Source organism: Citrus clementina, unplaced genomic scaffold (assembly GCF_000493195.1).
Source record: "Citrus clementina cultivar Clemenules unplaced genomic scaffold, Citrus_clementina_v1.0 scaffold_4, whole genome shotgun sequence".
In the NCBI taxonomy this organism is placed as follows: domain Eukaryota; kingdom Viridiplantae; phylum Streptophyta; class Magnoliopsida; order Sapindales; family Rutaceae; genus Citrus; species Citrus x clementina.
Genome location: NW_006262274.1, coordinates 24,261,366 through 24,275,629, shown reverse-complemented (window position 1 = coordinate 24,275,629; position 14,264 = coordinate 24,261,366). Strand labels below are relative to the sequence as shown.

Genomic DNA, 14,264 nt, shown 5'->3' with positions numbered 1-14,264 from the left:
CCTCCAGAGCCAGTGATAGTCTTAAATTGAGTAGAAACTTTGGATTTATAAAACACTATTACTTAACAAAACAATGCGATCAAGTTTAAATAACGAGTAAAATTACTCACTAGATTGTTGTTAATTGTTTTCATACTACACCAACAAAAACAAGAAAATGAAAGTTTCATTTTCTTGTCAAAAAAAACATGAAAACTTGAAAATATTCAATTAAATTCTTTGGTTTTTTTGGAAGTAATATTCTATTGAGTTTTTACAAGTAGTTGTTAGATTGAATTAAGAGTAATTAATTAGTTCAAAATCACATTCAAGATTTTCCTAATTAAGTAGTGTATAATTGGTTAATACAGCGGACAGCAAGTGGGGCCCACGACACTGTGGAAAGGATGAGGTTTTTCGAAGCGGAGGGTTAAGGTGATAAATGACATCATAAGTTGAGTTTATTTACGAGATTGGGATTTGATATGATCCCTGGTTCTTTGTTTTTGATTGGCTGATCCTCTGCACTGTGTCTTAACTTAACAGGAGAGAAAAGTCTTCTGAAAAAAATATGATAATTAATTCTTATTACACGTGGCTTCTTTTTGCTGGTCATCGAGATCTTCATATTAGTACTGTGAGTGCCTGGTCAATTAGAATGTTTAATCACATTAATTATTACGACCAGGGTTTAAGGTCTTTTAAAAAATATTCCACATCATTATTACATAGAAAAAAAAAAAAAAAGGTTTCTTCCATAATTGACAATTGAAAAAAAATATATATGATATATTAAATGCTATTAGTGTTGCAAATTTTTTTTTTTATAATTTTGGTTACAAGAGTCGATTAACTTACAGTTGCTCTAACTTATATATTTAATTTTAATACCGAATATTACTTGCACTTATAAACTTTTCCTCTCTCTTCTGGGATGCGTGTGATCTTCTCATTTGATGTGCAAGTAACAGAAACTGTAACATAACAAAATCCTTAATTACATGACATAAGGTCATATTTTTAGATAACTTTATAATGTCAAATTTAATATTTAAACATCATCCAAAATGCAGTATATAATTGCACTGCAAATGCTAGCATGTTTTATAAGATGAACAATATCTCTTATCAGAATATAATTATTTGAATCATTTTAAGTTAGTAAAAAGATAAAGAAGTAATTATTGACATTCAAGTCATTATCTTAATACGGGAGAATAAATATTTTTTTATTGTAAATACTTGTAAGTATGGGATAGATTTTATTGATATTTGCCGTAGAGTTTTGAACTAATATAATTATATATACGCTTTTTTAAAATGAATATTTTTTTATATAAGAGTTCTTTTTTATTTTATTGAAACTAAAATAACTGTATACATAACTGGTGATTATTGGTTAATAGATACAGGAAAATCTTGGGATGCTGCCATTTAGGTTGAAAGGAAGAGCCGGGTGCTCCTTTACTTTTGGTTCGGTCATTTCTGGTGTCACACTTAATAAAGCATTTGGATTTTTGTGTATGTAGCGACTGAGAGTTGTCAACATTAAAGGCCAATTACGCTATGGTCTTCACATCCATCTCATTTATTTGGATTTTTTTTTTTAATAATTTGAAAGTATTTTTAAAAAGTGCTTGTGAGTTGTGACTAAAAAGAGCTTTTATGAATGACCAAATTATTGAAGCAAAAAGGCATCAGAATTGCTTAATTTCGATAGTGTAATTTATTTATATAATTTGTTTTCCTTAAAATTATTTTTCTGTCATTACAACATCAAGATTAAGGAAAATGGCGCAAAGGTTGAATGTCAATATGGGTTATATATATCAAGAGTTAATACCTGACCAACTACGAAACAAAATAATAAGGTTTAATGTCTGATGAACTATATGGCAAAATCTAAATGGATTAATCCCAAGGCAAATTCAATTTTTGAAATGAATTTGCTTCGCATGATCATTAGTTATTTAAAAAATTATTGATTGTATTCAATTTTTGTACGTTAAATATTTATAAAATACGATTAACTTAATCATTGGAGTTAAAGATTGTGACACAGTCTTAAGATTAAATCAAAGCGATTAAACTAAGTTTTTGGATCTCACAAGAATCAAAATCCTCGAATCTTGTGAGAGTAGATCATTGTTTTAATATTTCAATTACCCCACCTTCATTTCTAATGAAAATAACTATTAGTCAATTTTAAAAATTCTACTAATATTACATTAAAAAAAATTCAACACCAATGTGGAAGAAATACAGTGGTGACAAATTTGGGTCTGAATTATTATTTCTTTTTTGGGGGGAGGGGGGTGTTAAGGGGGAAAATAAGGTTCAAACAAAATTTTGAAAAAATATATTCTCTATTAAATAGATGGATAGTTAGGGATGGTAATAGTACGTGGTGGGGGTAGGGAGGCCTACTTCATTTTCCATCCCATTAAAATTTCGTCTCCATTCTCCATTCCATCTCCCAATAAATTTAGTGAGGTGGGGATAGAGAATCTCCTTGTTGGGAATGATTTTCTCATCACTACCTCATTCCCCATTTATTTATTTTATTGTAGATATGGATAGATGGTTTTAGTAAATAAAAAAGTAAAGACTTCAATAAAATCATTACCATATTATAAAGTATTCAAATTATTTTTAAAAATCTTCAAAAGGTTAAAATAATATCTTGAAATGATATCAAAACTAAAAAATATTTGAAGATAGCAGTACCTCGAGAGGGAAAAGAAAACATAACAATATTTTAAGATTGAATAAGAATTATAATACAAAGTTTTATTTTTGTTATAACTTAATTATATTAAGTAAAAATAAAAAAATTTTATTAACTAACAATATAATTAATAAAACAAAAATTAAAAACATATTCATATAAAAAAGAGATTGGGGTGGAAAATATAAAATCAAACCTTACCTCATTAAGAATTTAGAAATTATTTTTTCTCATTCCCATCTTATTCTCTAAAAATTATTTAAAATTCTCCCCTATTTGAAGTGGGGACTTACAAGACTCCAAACTTAGTGCCTGTTTGGTATGGCTTATTTAATCGTATAAGCACTTTTTAAAATTTTTTATGGTGTTTGATTATTTTTTTAGTAGAGTTTTTTTAGTTTAAATAAGCTAATTTACCTCTACTAGCAAAAGCCCAAAATTTGAGTTTTTGGGAGTAAAGGTTATAGAGCTTTTCTAAAAATATATAATATAAAAAATATCACGCAGTTTAATGGTTCAAAAGTACTTTTTTTATTGACAAGCAAACACCCAATGAGTTTTTGTCCAAAAACTCTATTAGTATAAGCTCTAGTGCTATAAGCTCTACTGTTATAAACTATATTTAATAAGTTGTACCAAACGGAACCTTACACGAAGGATTTTGTCGTCTAAAAAAAAAAAAAAAAAAGGGGGTGGATAGTTGGATTCAATTGCTCAGAGTTTGAGGCTGGCGCTGGCGCTGAAACCACTGTAGGATCGTCGTTCATCAAGTGCAGCGGAGGCGGTCCACAATAATCAAGCATTATGATTCACCACCAACCATATCCGTAATTAGGGTCTACCTAGGGTACAGCCCACACACAAACATTAAATAATACAACAAAACATACTGCCATGCCATCTTTGCACTAGATTGAGCCAGAAAAAGTCGGTCCATTTATCATGTAAGTAGTCTCTGTCCAGGATTTTGTTGCCAGGTTCTTTCATGGTTTCTTATGTCAACAAAAAATAAAAAAAGGTGGCCCATGTCATCGTCAACTAACTAATCACAAAATTAATTAACTCAGCTATTCATGCCCAACAACATATCTACAAGAAATCAATTTAGAAAAAAAAAAAAAGATTTCAAAATTAAGCAGAATCAGAGTCATATGTAAAAAAATACATTCTCTTAATTAAGTGGGTTGCGAGTCAAGTAAGTTTTAATGATTTTTGAGTCATTAAGAGATATTTTTCTTTTTTGCGAAGACTATAATTTGGAGGTTAATGTGGTCCCTAATGATACTTAAATGGTCACTGTCATGGAAAACGAGTGAAGTTTTGCCTTTTTTCTCAAGTTCCAACTAATGGAAGATTTAGCCTAACCTAACTACGTGAGTGGGTCCCATTTCCATGGCTTTGTTGTGACCCCAGAAAAGCTGAATGTTGACTTGAGTGTTTTGCAATTGTTTGATTTTGGGTCTTATTTCTAATGATTTTATTTTCCACTTGTGGGTGTCTACATTTTATAAATCAAACGCCGTTGATGTCAACCCCTAATTGATGATGAGTCTATTTAACAAACAAACTTATGACATAAATCAATTTTATTGAACAAACCAAAATTCAATTTTATTATTTAAAATATGCAATGAAGAATGTTTTACATATGTATCAATCTAACTAGCAAATTTTTATTTGAGTTGAGTTCAATTTGATTGCATTAATCATTAACAAATACTCAAAACAATCAAATAATCAATTGTCAAAGCAACATTACTCACTCTTTCAATTAAAAAAAAAAATATTAATAACAATAATTTACATAAATGCCTTTTTTTAAAAATGTATAACAATTTTGACGATGAGATTGTTGGAAATAATAAAACAAGGTTAATACACATAATGATAGCAGGATAATGATGTCCATAAATATATTAAAGATAAGACTAAGAATTGTTTTATCGAAGATTAGTCTCGAATTTCTTACTGTATCAACTTTTTTTTGTCTCCCATCATAGAAAGAAAACTAACAAGATTTATGTGCACGTAACGTTTTATATGGTGAAAACCACAAGATCAGATGCACACCAATTTGCACAAAGCTGTCGTTTATTATGATCTAGTTCTACAGCTGCCCAAAACGACATCACATCAAATGCTGCATGTGGATTCTTTAAATGTGAAACAGAAATGCCAAAATTTGTGAAATGTGATTTTAAAGGCAAGAAAAAGAGCCTGAAAGCTTCTTTCCACGGCATGTTTGGTGGGCTTCGACATGGATAATTTACGTATATAGGCTGCTGCTGGTCCACAAAAGAAACCCTCTTCTTGTGAAATTTTATTTGAATAAAGTAGTAGATGGGAATGGGAATATGGGATCTGTTTGTTATTATTCACACATTAGCACCAACGAGGAGGCAGGCATTTACCAATAATTGCAATTTAATGAGATGTCATTGGTGATAGTCACATGGCTAACAACTCCCTATTCCTTCATACTGAAAAATGAAAATTCATCCCGCCTTAGATTTATGAACAAATTCAAATGTCTTTTAAAGTTTTTGATTCACCCACATTTTACTTACTTCGAACAAGAAAGGTAGAGATAAATATAAAATTCAAATATAAATGCTCATAAAATTGTTGTCATAATAATAAAATAATGAAATTATTTTAGTAATGTTTATAGCTTGTACAATTAATTTCATAAAAATTAAGATGTTATGACATGATTGGTTGGATAAAAATAAAAAATAAAAAATAATAATAACGTGTGTCACGTGATGTTTTCATTCAATAACCCATGTAATACCCACATCTATTTATATATATATATATATATAATTATAATTATATCGAGTATTACACGTAATCTTTTTGGTCAAAAGAAAATTTAAGTTTGAAATACCCCTAATTCATTTTAAGATGCAAATGTTTGTTGAGTTTCAATTAGAGGAAATTCATATTTTCATTCACAAGATGGAGAAAAAAAAATTAAAGTTGATCACCTACTTGTCCATACACATCTTTAAACAATTAATAAAAATTCTCAAACATTATATTTTAAAAGTCAATCAATATCTTATATGTATGTAAGATACATTCTCTTCACATAAATAATACATGTGTGAAACTCACATACTGTACATATGAAAAAAACATATGTTATATGTATGTAAGATAGAGCGATCCACTTCAAAATAACACTAAAACTAAAACGAAAGACGTATTTAATTATTTAACCAGTCTCTCTCAAATCCCAATGTGGATCTGCGTCCATGAATCTAGGGCTTCTAAACAACATCCCCATAAAACCAATTGAATAAAATACCCTTCGCTTTTCGACAAAATAACAAAACCGGCCCTCTTAGAGTTTCTCGGACGAAATTACCCCTATACGAATAAGAAGAGTGGTCCCCGCGTGTTTTCGTCACGGCGACTGTTATTACCTCATCTAAAAATCAAGCTGTCGCTCTCAGTCTCACGACTCCCAGAGATGGAGAATCTCATGTCTTTTAATTTCCCGGCTTTATCGAGAAAGTCACGCTGTCTCTGTCTCCCCACCACCTTCAAAGTTTTTACCATTTCCGTCTTTTTATCAGAAACTTCCCATCATTATCCCGGCTTTAATTATCAGTCTTGTTTTGTAACTATACATTGAATTAGTTGATTAAACCCACAGAATTTGCATCTTTAATCTAAGTAAACACCATCATCTCCTGAAAATTGGATTGTATTCTCATTCCCATTTTAAGATCTCCAAAGTCACATGAGATTGAATATATTACATGTATATATTAATTTTTTTTTCACTTTTTTGTTGTCTTTTATTTTAATTTTAAACATTTATTTTCACTTTCTTATTACATTCTCAAATTTCTTTTTTCGTTTAATTTTTTTTTAACAAAACATTTTTATTGTCACTTCTTTCATGAAGTTTTTTTTTTTACTTTTTGAATATTTTTCGATACTTCCTTATTGATTAAATTATCAATATTTATAGATTTTTCTTACGATTCTAGTTATTATTTTTCTCAATAATTCTCGTTGTGTTCTCCTAAATCTCTCAATATTCATTGTCCTATTCTTATGCATTCTCAACAACTATCTTCATTTATAATAATACCCTCAACATTTGTAGTCACATTTTGTATATATTGTTAGTGGCTTAAACATTAGGCAAACAACTGCTTCACTTGATAGATAAACAATCGCTTTACTTCATTTTACTCAACGCAATTAATAGCTAAATAAGTAATGACCATATTCCACATATGTCTCTCAATACCAAATCTACTCTAAATTGAAAAACTAAGCGCCATTAGAATTGCATTATTCTAAACAATCCGATGCAAGTAGTATACTCTAAACAAGGGATTAACTAAAACAAATTTCCATAAGGATATCGGGGATTACCATGTTAATTAATTAATTCATTCATTTTATCTTATTTTTTATAGTAAGTGATTCTATTTATGGTATGTTGCGTGTAATGAAACTATTTCGAAATGAGGAAGAGGTGATCATATCATGTTCACGTGTGGCCTACCACAACTTTTATATGATGAAAATGATCCATTTATGGTGTTCGGTAGGGTCCACAGCGGGGTTTGTCACTGTAACAGTAACGGCCATAATTGTTCATGTCTATCGATTAGGCATCTCTTTTCATTCATTTTTAAAAACGATGGGGAATTTTATTCCCCCTAGTGTATGTAGTCATTTCGAGTTGTGTGGCTGCAGGTGCAGGCTGCTGCTACTACTACTACGATGCATCGCGCAACAGGCAGACTCTTGACACTTCAAAACGAGAGACATTAATTTCGGGCCGAGATGCCCAAAACTGGATTAGGCATTATGAATTGTGCAGCCCAATAGCGTAGGCTAGTCAAATGTGAATTATTCTTGATTATCAGATTACAATCATTACTGTGATTATCTCTGTTAATAGTTGTAAAATCAGATCCTCTCCTAAGTCCTAACTCCTAACTACGAATGTGAGTGTGAGCCAATAATTAATTTAAGGGATTTTAGTGAAAGCAAAAAGTAAAAAATAAAATAAATTGTTGCTAGACAAATTTTGACGTCATAAGCAAGCCAACCACCAGCAGCACCTTGTACGAGGGACAGTCTAATCCAGTAGTTCCAATTGCACGGCTGGCGACTCCATGCGGACTCTGAACTGATTGATACTTTTGGACCATCGACAACATTCGGTACACTCTCTCTTTAAATAATTTCATATCTGCATATTATATTCTGCAATATGCTACAACAACCTGTGGGGCCCATCCGATCTACCAAATTTGTCAGAGGATAAATAATCTGCTGCGGCAGCTCCCCGCTATCGTCACCAAATCTGGATAATCAATAACCGCACAGATCATCAGTGTGCCGTGCGTCCGCCGCAATATCACTTCATTTCTAGCCACGTCAGCGAAAGCAACCGACCCAGCCTTTTTCAACTTCTTGCCCAACCTAAACTATTGGCCAATTTTTTCCCACACGTCGGTCCGCTCACTTCTATTCTATCTCCTGCGACAACCTACGGCTGACACGTACATTAGTTCGGAACCATTTTGTTTTTGTGTGTGTCCCCTTCATAATAGCATGTGGTTAATGTAAAATATGTAGTTAATGCAAGCTTTGACTCGGGTTCCCAAGCAAGGCTTCGTTTGGTAGGTTTCGGATTTGCACAATTAATGCAGAGGTGCAATTTAGCTTTTTAATCCCGTTAAATCCCAATCTTGGGCAACAACAACAACTAAACGATCTCCCAAGACCCACCCATAGTCGTTCTTCTTCCTCTTCTTCTTCTTTTAAAGTTTTTTTGGACAATTATATGCTGGAATTATGGGCAAGATGGTAGCTATTGAAGGCTGTCAAGATAAATATATTTCCAGAGGATCGATGAAGAGAAATAATTTGGCATCGGCTTCCATGGTGACTGCATGCTTCGTGTTCATTGTGTTCTTCTTTGCGCTGGAGAGCAATCTCTCAATCGTATCGAAAATTAACGTATCACGCTCAATCACACATCAAGGTGCGTGTTACTTATTGCAATTTAATTACTATACCCTCTTGTTATTCGCTTTTATTTATTTATTTTTGTTAATCGACATTTGCTGCCACCAACTCGTTTCTTAAGTAGCAATAAAATGATCCGTATATGTATATATGGAAATTCATTATTGACTCAATAACTGCATGCTCTAGCTAGCCTCTAGAAAGTAACAATCCTGAAATCTAGCTAGAACCATAATTTTAGGATTCAAACAGCCAATTGTATATTTACATACATACATAATAGTCTTTGGTTGGGATTTTAATTTTTAATTTAATTATTTGAATAAGAAATGATAAGATTTAATATAACTAACTATCGCTAGAACCTGTCTTAGTGATAATAATAGGCTAATAAGGGGGTTTATTACTGCGCAAACACCTACGTTTCAACATCTTTATGATACTAAACTCCTTATATTGACTTGCTAATATGATTAGAGTATGTAGTTTATTGTGGCGTTTAAGTTTAATTTAAAAATCGGTCGTTAGAAGGCCGCATGATTTATTTTTTAACGTGCAATTTTTCATTATGCATTAAGTGATACCGACGTAATTTTATGAATTCGATTTCTGATGCATTAATTGGGCTAGTGGTAAAGCAAAGAGAATAAAATTTAAAATAAAAATGCATTATTTTGGCTATTGGCAAAGTGAAGAGAATTAAAAAAAAAAAGATACCTTACATCACGTTGGAGATTAATGAATTTATTAATATTTTAATAACATACAATTTTTCAAGTTAAAATTGTTGGCACGTTGCAGACAAAAAGCGCTTGGAACTGAAATCCGCAAGCAAGTGGGGCTCGCTCTTGCTTCCTCAAGGACCTTCGCCATATCCTCAAGGCAGCCAAATCAGCTGCGACCGCTCCCACCAAAACTATGATATTTGCTCAATCAACGGACCAACAACGTTGGATCCCACGACCTCCACATTCTTCCTCGTGGACCCCGCACCAGCATCAGCGGAAAAGATCAGGCCGTACCCTCGAAAATGGGAAAATTACCTGATGCAGAGAATCGAAGAGGTTACTATAAGTTCAGGCCCGTCAAGCCCAAAATGTGAAGTCCAACACAACGTTCCAGCTCTGGTATTCAGTGTGGGCGGGTACACAGGAAACTTCTGGCACGAGTTCAATGATGGGTTCATTCCCCTCTTTATCACCGTCCATTCAATATTCCCAAATCAAGAAATTGTCCTCGTGATCGACAAAGCTCGTGGTTGGTGGATCAGCAAGTACGCAGAGTTGTTGCACGCTTTCAGTAAGCAGCCTATCATTCTGCTGGACAATGATACCGCCACTCATTGCTTTACTTCTGCCACCATAGGCCTTATATCCCATGGATATATGACCGTAGACCCTACACTAATGCCAAATTCAAAAACGTTCGTCCATTTCCGTGGCTTGCTTGAGGAAGCATATTCCCATGGCCGAATTCGGAATCGGAACAATTCTCCGTCGACTCGGCCGCGGCTCATGTTGATGAGTCGAAGAGGTGGCCTCGGACGTGTCATATTGAATCAAGTGGAGGTAAAACGAGTGTCAGAAGATATGGGTTTTGAAGTCACCGTATTTGAACCTACTCCTAAGACCTCGTTGCGTCAAGCTTATGCACTAATAAATTCGAGTCACGCCATGGTCGGGGTACACGGTGCGGCTCTTACACATTCGTTGTTTCTCAGGCCAGGCTCGGTGTTCGTGCAGGTGGTGCCGCTAGGGCTTGAATGGGTGGCCGAGGTATGCTTCGGGACATCGGCTAAGGCTATGGGGTTAGATTACATGGAGTACAAGATCAATGCTGAAGAAAGTAGCTTGATCGAAAAGTATAACAAGAATGATACGGTGATAAAGGACCCAGTTGCATTTCGAGGGAAAGGTTGGTCGGATGCTGCCATGAATATATATTTGAAGGAGCAAAATGTGAAACTCGATTTGTTTAGATTTAGGGAATACTTGAAGAAAGTTTATAAGAAGGCCAAGAGATTCATGGACAAGGGAGAAGGATAATAAATAATAACTCTTTTGTGAGCATGTGGGACGATGTCGCTTTTATATAATAATAAGAGCAACAACGTATATTTCTTGCATCTTAGAATTGTGTTGTAACAACTATTTACTCCATGAAAAATAATTTTAGTCTCATTTTTTTTGCCGACCAACGAGTACTACCCTCTCATGTTTTGGAGGAACTAAGTCAAACTCTCTTACTGTTACAATGGTGTAAACTTTACGTGCCATTTAAAATTTACTCTTGATTTTAGTAATAAAATTTAAATATTTTAAAAATATAAATTAAGTAAAATAACTTGTATACCTTTAATGATTAAATTAAGAGAATAATAAACTGTATATTATGGAGAAGATTTTCTGGTAGAGGAAAAGTCGGGATATCCTTTATATTTGTATATAAGTATTTATTTAAATTGAAATAACATTGGGTTATATGTGTCCATTGTGATATATACGTTTGAATATTACAAAAAAAAATGATTAAAAGGTTCCCTCAAATATATGGGTATATGCGTTCATTGTGATATGTATGGGTTTACTCTTCTAGATACAAATACCATGAACAAATCACTCGGTACCTTAATAATTCATGGCAATATATTAAAGGAAAATTATCAACCACATATCCTTAAATAACACTCGTATCAAACGTGCTACAACATTTTTTAAGTGTATCACTCGTATATTCTAAGTTGACAAAACACTTTTGCCGTCCACCAATCCGTTAACTTCCGTTAGAAAGTTAACAGAATTGTGGAAAATTGACTATTTCGCCCTTGAAACTCAAAATAAGATAAAAAGATAAATTTACCCCAAAAATTAACGTAAATTTTCAATACACAATTTTTTTTATTAACAATACATTTTTATTAAAAACAATATGAATTATTAATGGTACATATTATTAACAATTATCCGTAAAAAAATCCATATTATACCATAAAAAAATACTAACAACATATTATTTACAATTATACATATTATACCATAAAAAAACTTAGTTGGAGCTTGGAGGAGTAGATCTTCAAAAATTTAGGTTAAATTTTGGAGGAGTAGATTCGGTTGTAAAGTAGTTTTTTTGTTCAGTAATTATTAACAACTATCCAATAAATTGGATGCCATGTCATTTTTTACTAGGTAAATTGGATGACACGTCGTTTTTTAAAAAGACTATATTACCCTTATGATATCAGTGCTTGCAAACGACAATTAATAGATTGGTGGACGGTAGAAGTGTTTTGTCAACTTAGGGTATACGAGTGATATATTTAAAAAGTGTTGTAGCACTTTGATACTAGTGTCATTTAAGAGTATATGACTGATAATTTCCCTATTTTAAAACACAACATAAAAAAATTGAGATTATGTACTAAATGCTACTTGCATTTGTGAATCAATTTTTGTTATCAATTAACAAGATAGTTGGTATTCAAACCAAAGCTACAGCATTGCATCATTCCTGGAACTCGAACAGAACAAATAAACATAAGTTATACTGTTAAAGGTCTCAAAATGCCCATTGGGCGCCGATGGCTGACTGGAACACACTTTCATGTTTCCTGTACTTCGTGATTCATGTTTCCTGTACTTCGTGATTCCTGTTTCTTGGGATTTGGTTTAGCGGCTGCTGCACCATTTACTTGAGATGGCTTTGTGAATTTTTCCCTGCATCGAGCCTTGTTTACTGTTTGATTGCTAGCCACCGGCTTGAAATTGTGGAGTTTATTATTGTAGGGATATAAAATAGTTACAATTGTGAAATTTCAATTTAAAAAAATATTAAGAAATTTTAAATCAAGAAAACCTTACAATAGTAGCAACAATAATGATGATCATGATCATGATAACGGTAACGGAAAAAACAAATTGGCCTTGTATGAGAAATATGTGGCGAAGAACGTCCGTTGAACCGACAATCAGAGTCGTCACCAGCTACGCTTGGGCTCAATTTCCCCAAATCATCAAAGAAATAGATCGTAATGCGAAGCATCTATAACAAAAATTAAAGTTAATTAAGCAGATCAAGAACCTTCTGTTGAAATTGATTAAAAAAAAAAGGAAAAGTCAAATGGGAACACATTGATTGCATTCAAATGGGTGGATGGACTTTGACAAGCAAAATGCCAATTTTGAACCGCATGATGAATTTGTCAAAAAAGGAAGAAAGTTGTTGCCGACTTATTAGATTTTTGGTGTGATAGTTTGGCTATAAATTGGAATGTCATTTGATGAGAAATGAGTAGCAATGAGCTTCGGCATTGCTCAAGAAAATAGACATGAAATGTTGACCATTGAGAGAAGCAATCCAAATCCCAGAGAAGGAATCCAAGTTTTGGTGAGAAATTGAGAGAGAGAAAAGTTCTTAAGCATGTAGTTATATTGAAGGAGCATTTGGCTCCTCAATATGGGTATTACGGGTTTGCTTTGTTAAGGGATATTTCTCAGGATTATGTATTTGGGGCTTGGCTGAGAGAAAATTATTTATGAGAGTGTGGTTGTAATAATTTTCCATATAGTGAATATTTTTCTCTGGTTATCTTTTTGACAACGGCTGTGGTTTTTCTCCAGATTTAGAGTTTTCCACGTAAATCTTGTGTTGTGTGATTGGTGTATTCTCCATTAAATTTTTCTGTTAATTTGTTGCTTGACAAATTGCTTGGAGTGATCTTGGGAGGAAGCTCAATTTCCTAACAGTGGTATCAGAGCCAATAGTTTGTACTTGGGGTATACGGTACTGTTTATGTAAAGCATATATGTCAGCAGCTGGTGTTTTTTAAACTTGGTGGAGTTTGATGTTGTTAAAAAAAAATTAATGGAAGAATGATTTTATTGGCTTGTGGAGAATTCAAGTCAAAGGTGTATCCAATCTGGTATGCACAAAGATTTGAAGGTGTGGACAATTTTTGGCACCTCAAGAAAATTGTCAAGAAGGTGGAGTGGGCTCGGCAAATTACTCCAGAATCAGTAAAGGAGATAATAATATTCTCGTAGATGGTGAGTTTCCTTTTGATAGGAGATTGAGTTAGTTCTTTTGGGATGTAAATCTCCAAGTTGCCATGAAAGAGAACATGCTATGATCAGCGGGGTACACAAGTTTGCACGCGGGCATTGGCTTGGTATAAATGCAAGGTGTGTGGTGGAAAAGTTATGTCATGGCTGAAGAATTCTCAGGGAAACCAAGCATGAGAATTGCACCATAAATTTCAGCAAGATATTTTGACATGTGCCGAAAAAAATCTTAGAATGGTTGTTTCTAAGTGGTATACTTTTTATGGTGAAGTATGATAATTCTCTATGTTGAGAATTATGACTGTTGGTGAAGACAGTGTTTTGTAGCAGTAGTTATGAATTTTTTTTTTTTAATCAAGGTGGAGATTGTTGAAATTGATTAAAAAAAAAAGGAAAAGTCAAATGGGAACACATTGATTGCATTCAAATGGGTGGATGGACTTTGACAAGCAAAATGCCAATTTTGAACCGCATGATGAATTTGTCAAAAA

At 33.0% G+C, this 14,264-nt stretch overlaps 1 protein-coding gene across 1 annotated transcript; it reads left to right on the top strand.

The window, feature by feature from the left end:
* Window positions 1-8,519: 8,519 nt before the first annotated feature.
* On the top strand, window positions 8,520-10,761 carry LOC18043617. The gene is made up of 2 exons (XM_024186581.1): window positions 8,520-8,732; window positions 9,518-10,761. The coding sequence occupies exons 1-2, from the start codon at window positions 8,543-8,545 to the stop codon at window positions 10,759-10,761; spliced, it is 1,434 nt and encodes a 477-aa protein (XP_024042349.1). The 5' UTR covers window positions 8,520-8,542.
* The last annotated feature ends 3,503 nt before the right edge of the window (window positions 10,762-14,264 follow it).

What these genes read in the sequence shown, in the direction of transcription:
- LOC18043617 (XM_024186581.1), top strand. Translation starts at nt 8,543, where the DNA reads ATGGGCAAGATGGTAGCTATTGAAGGCTGTCAAGATAAATATATTTCC. An exon ending in ACGCTCAATCACACATCAAG is followed by an intron (nt 8,733 to 9,517) that starts GTGCGTGTTACT and finishes GGCACGTTGCAG; the next exon opens with ACAAAAAGCGCTTGGAACTG.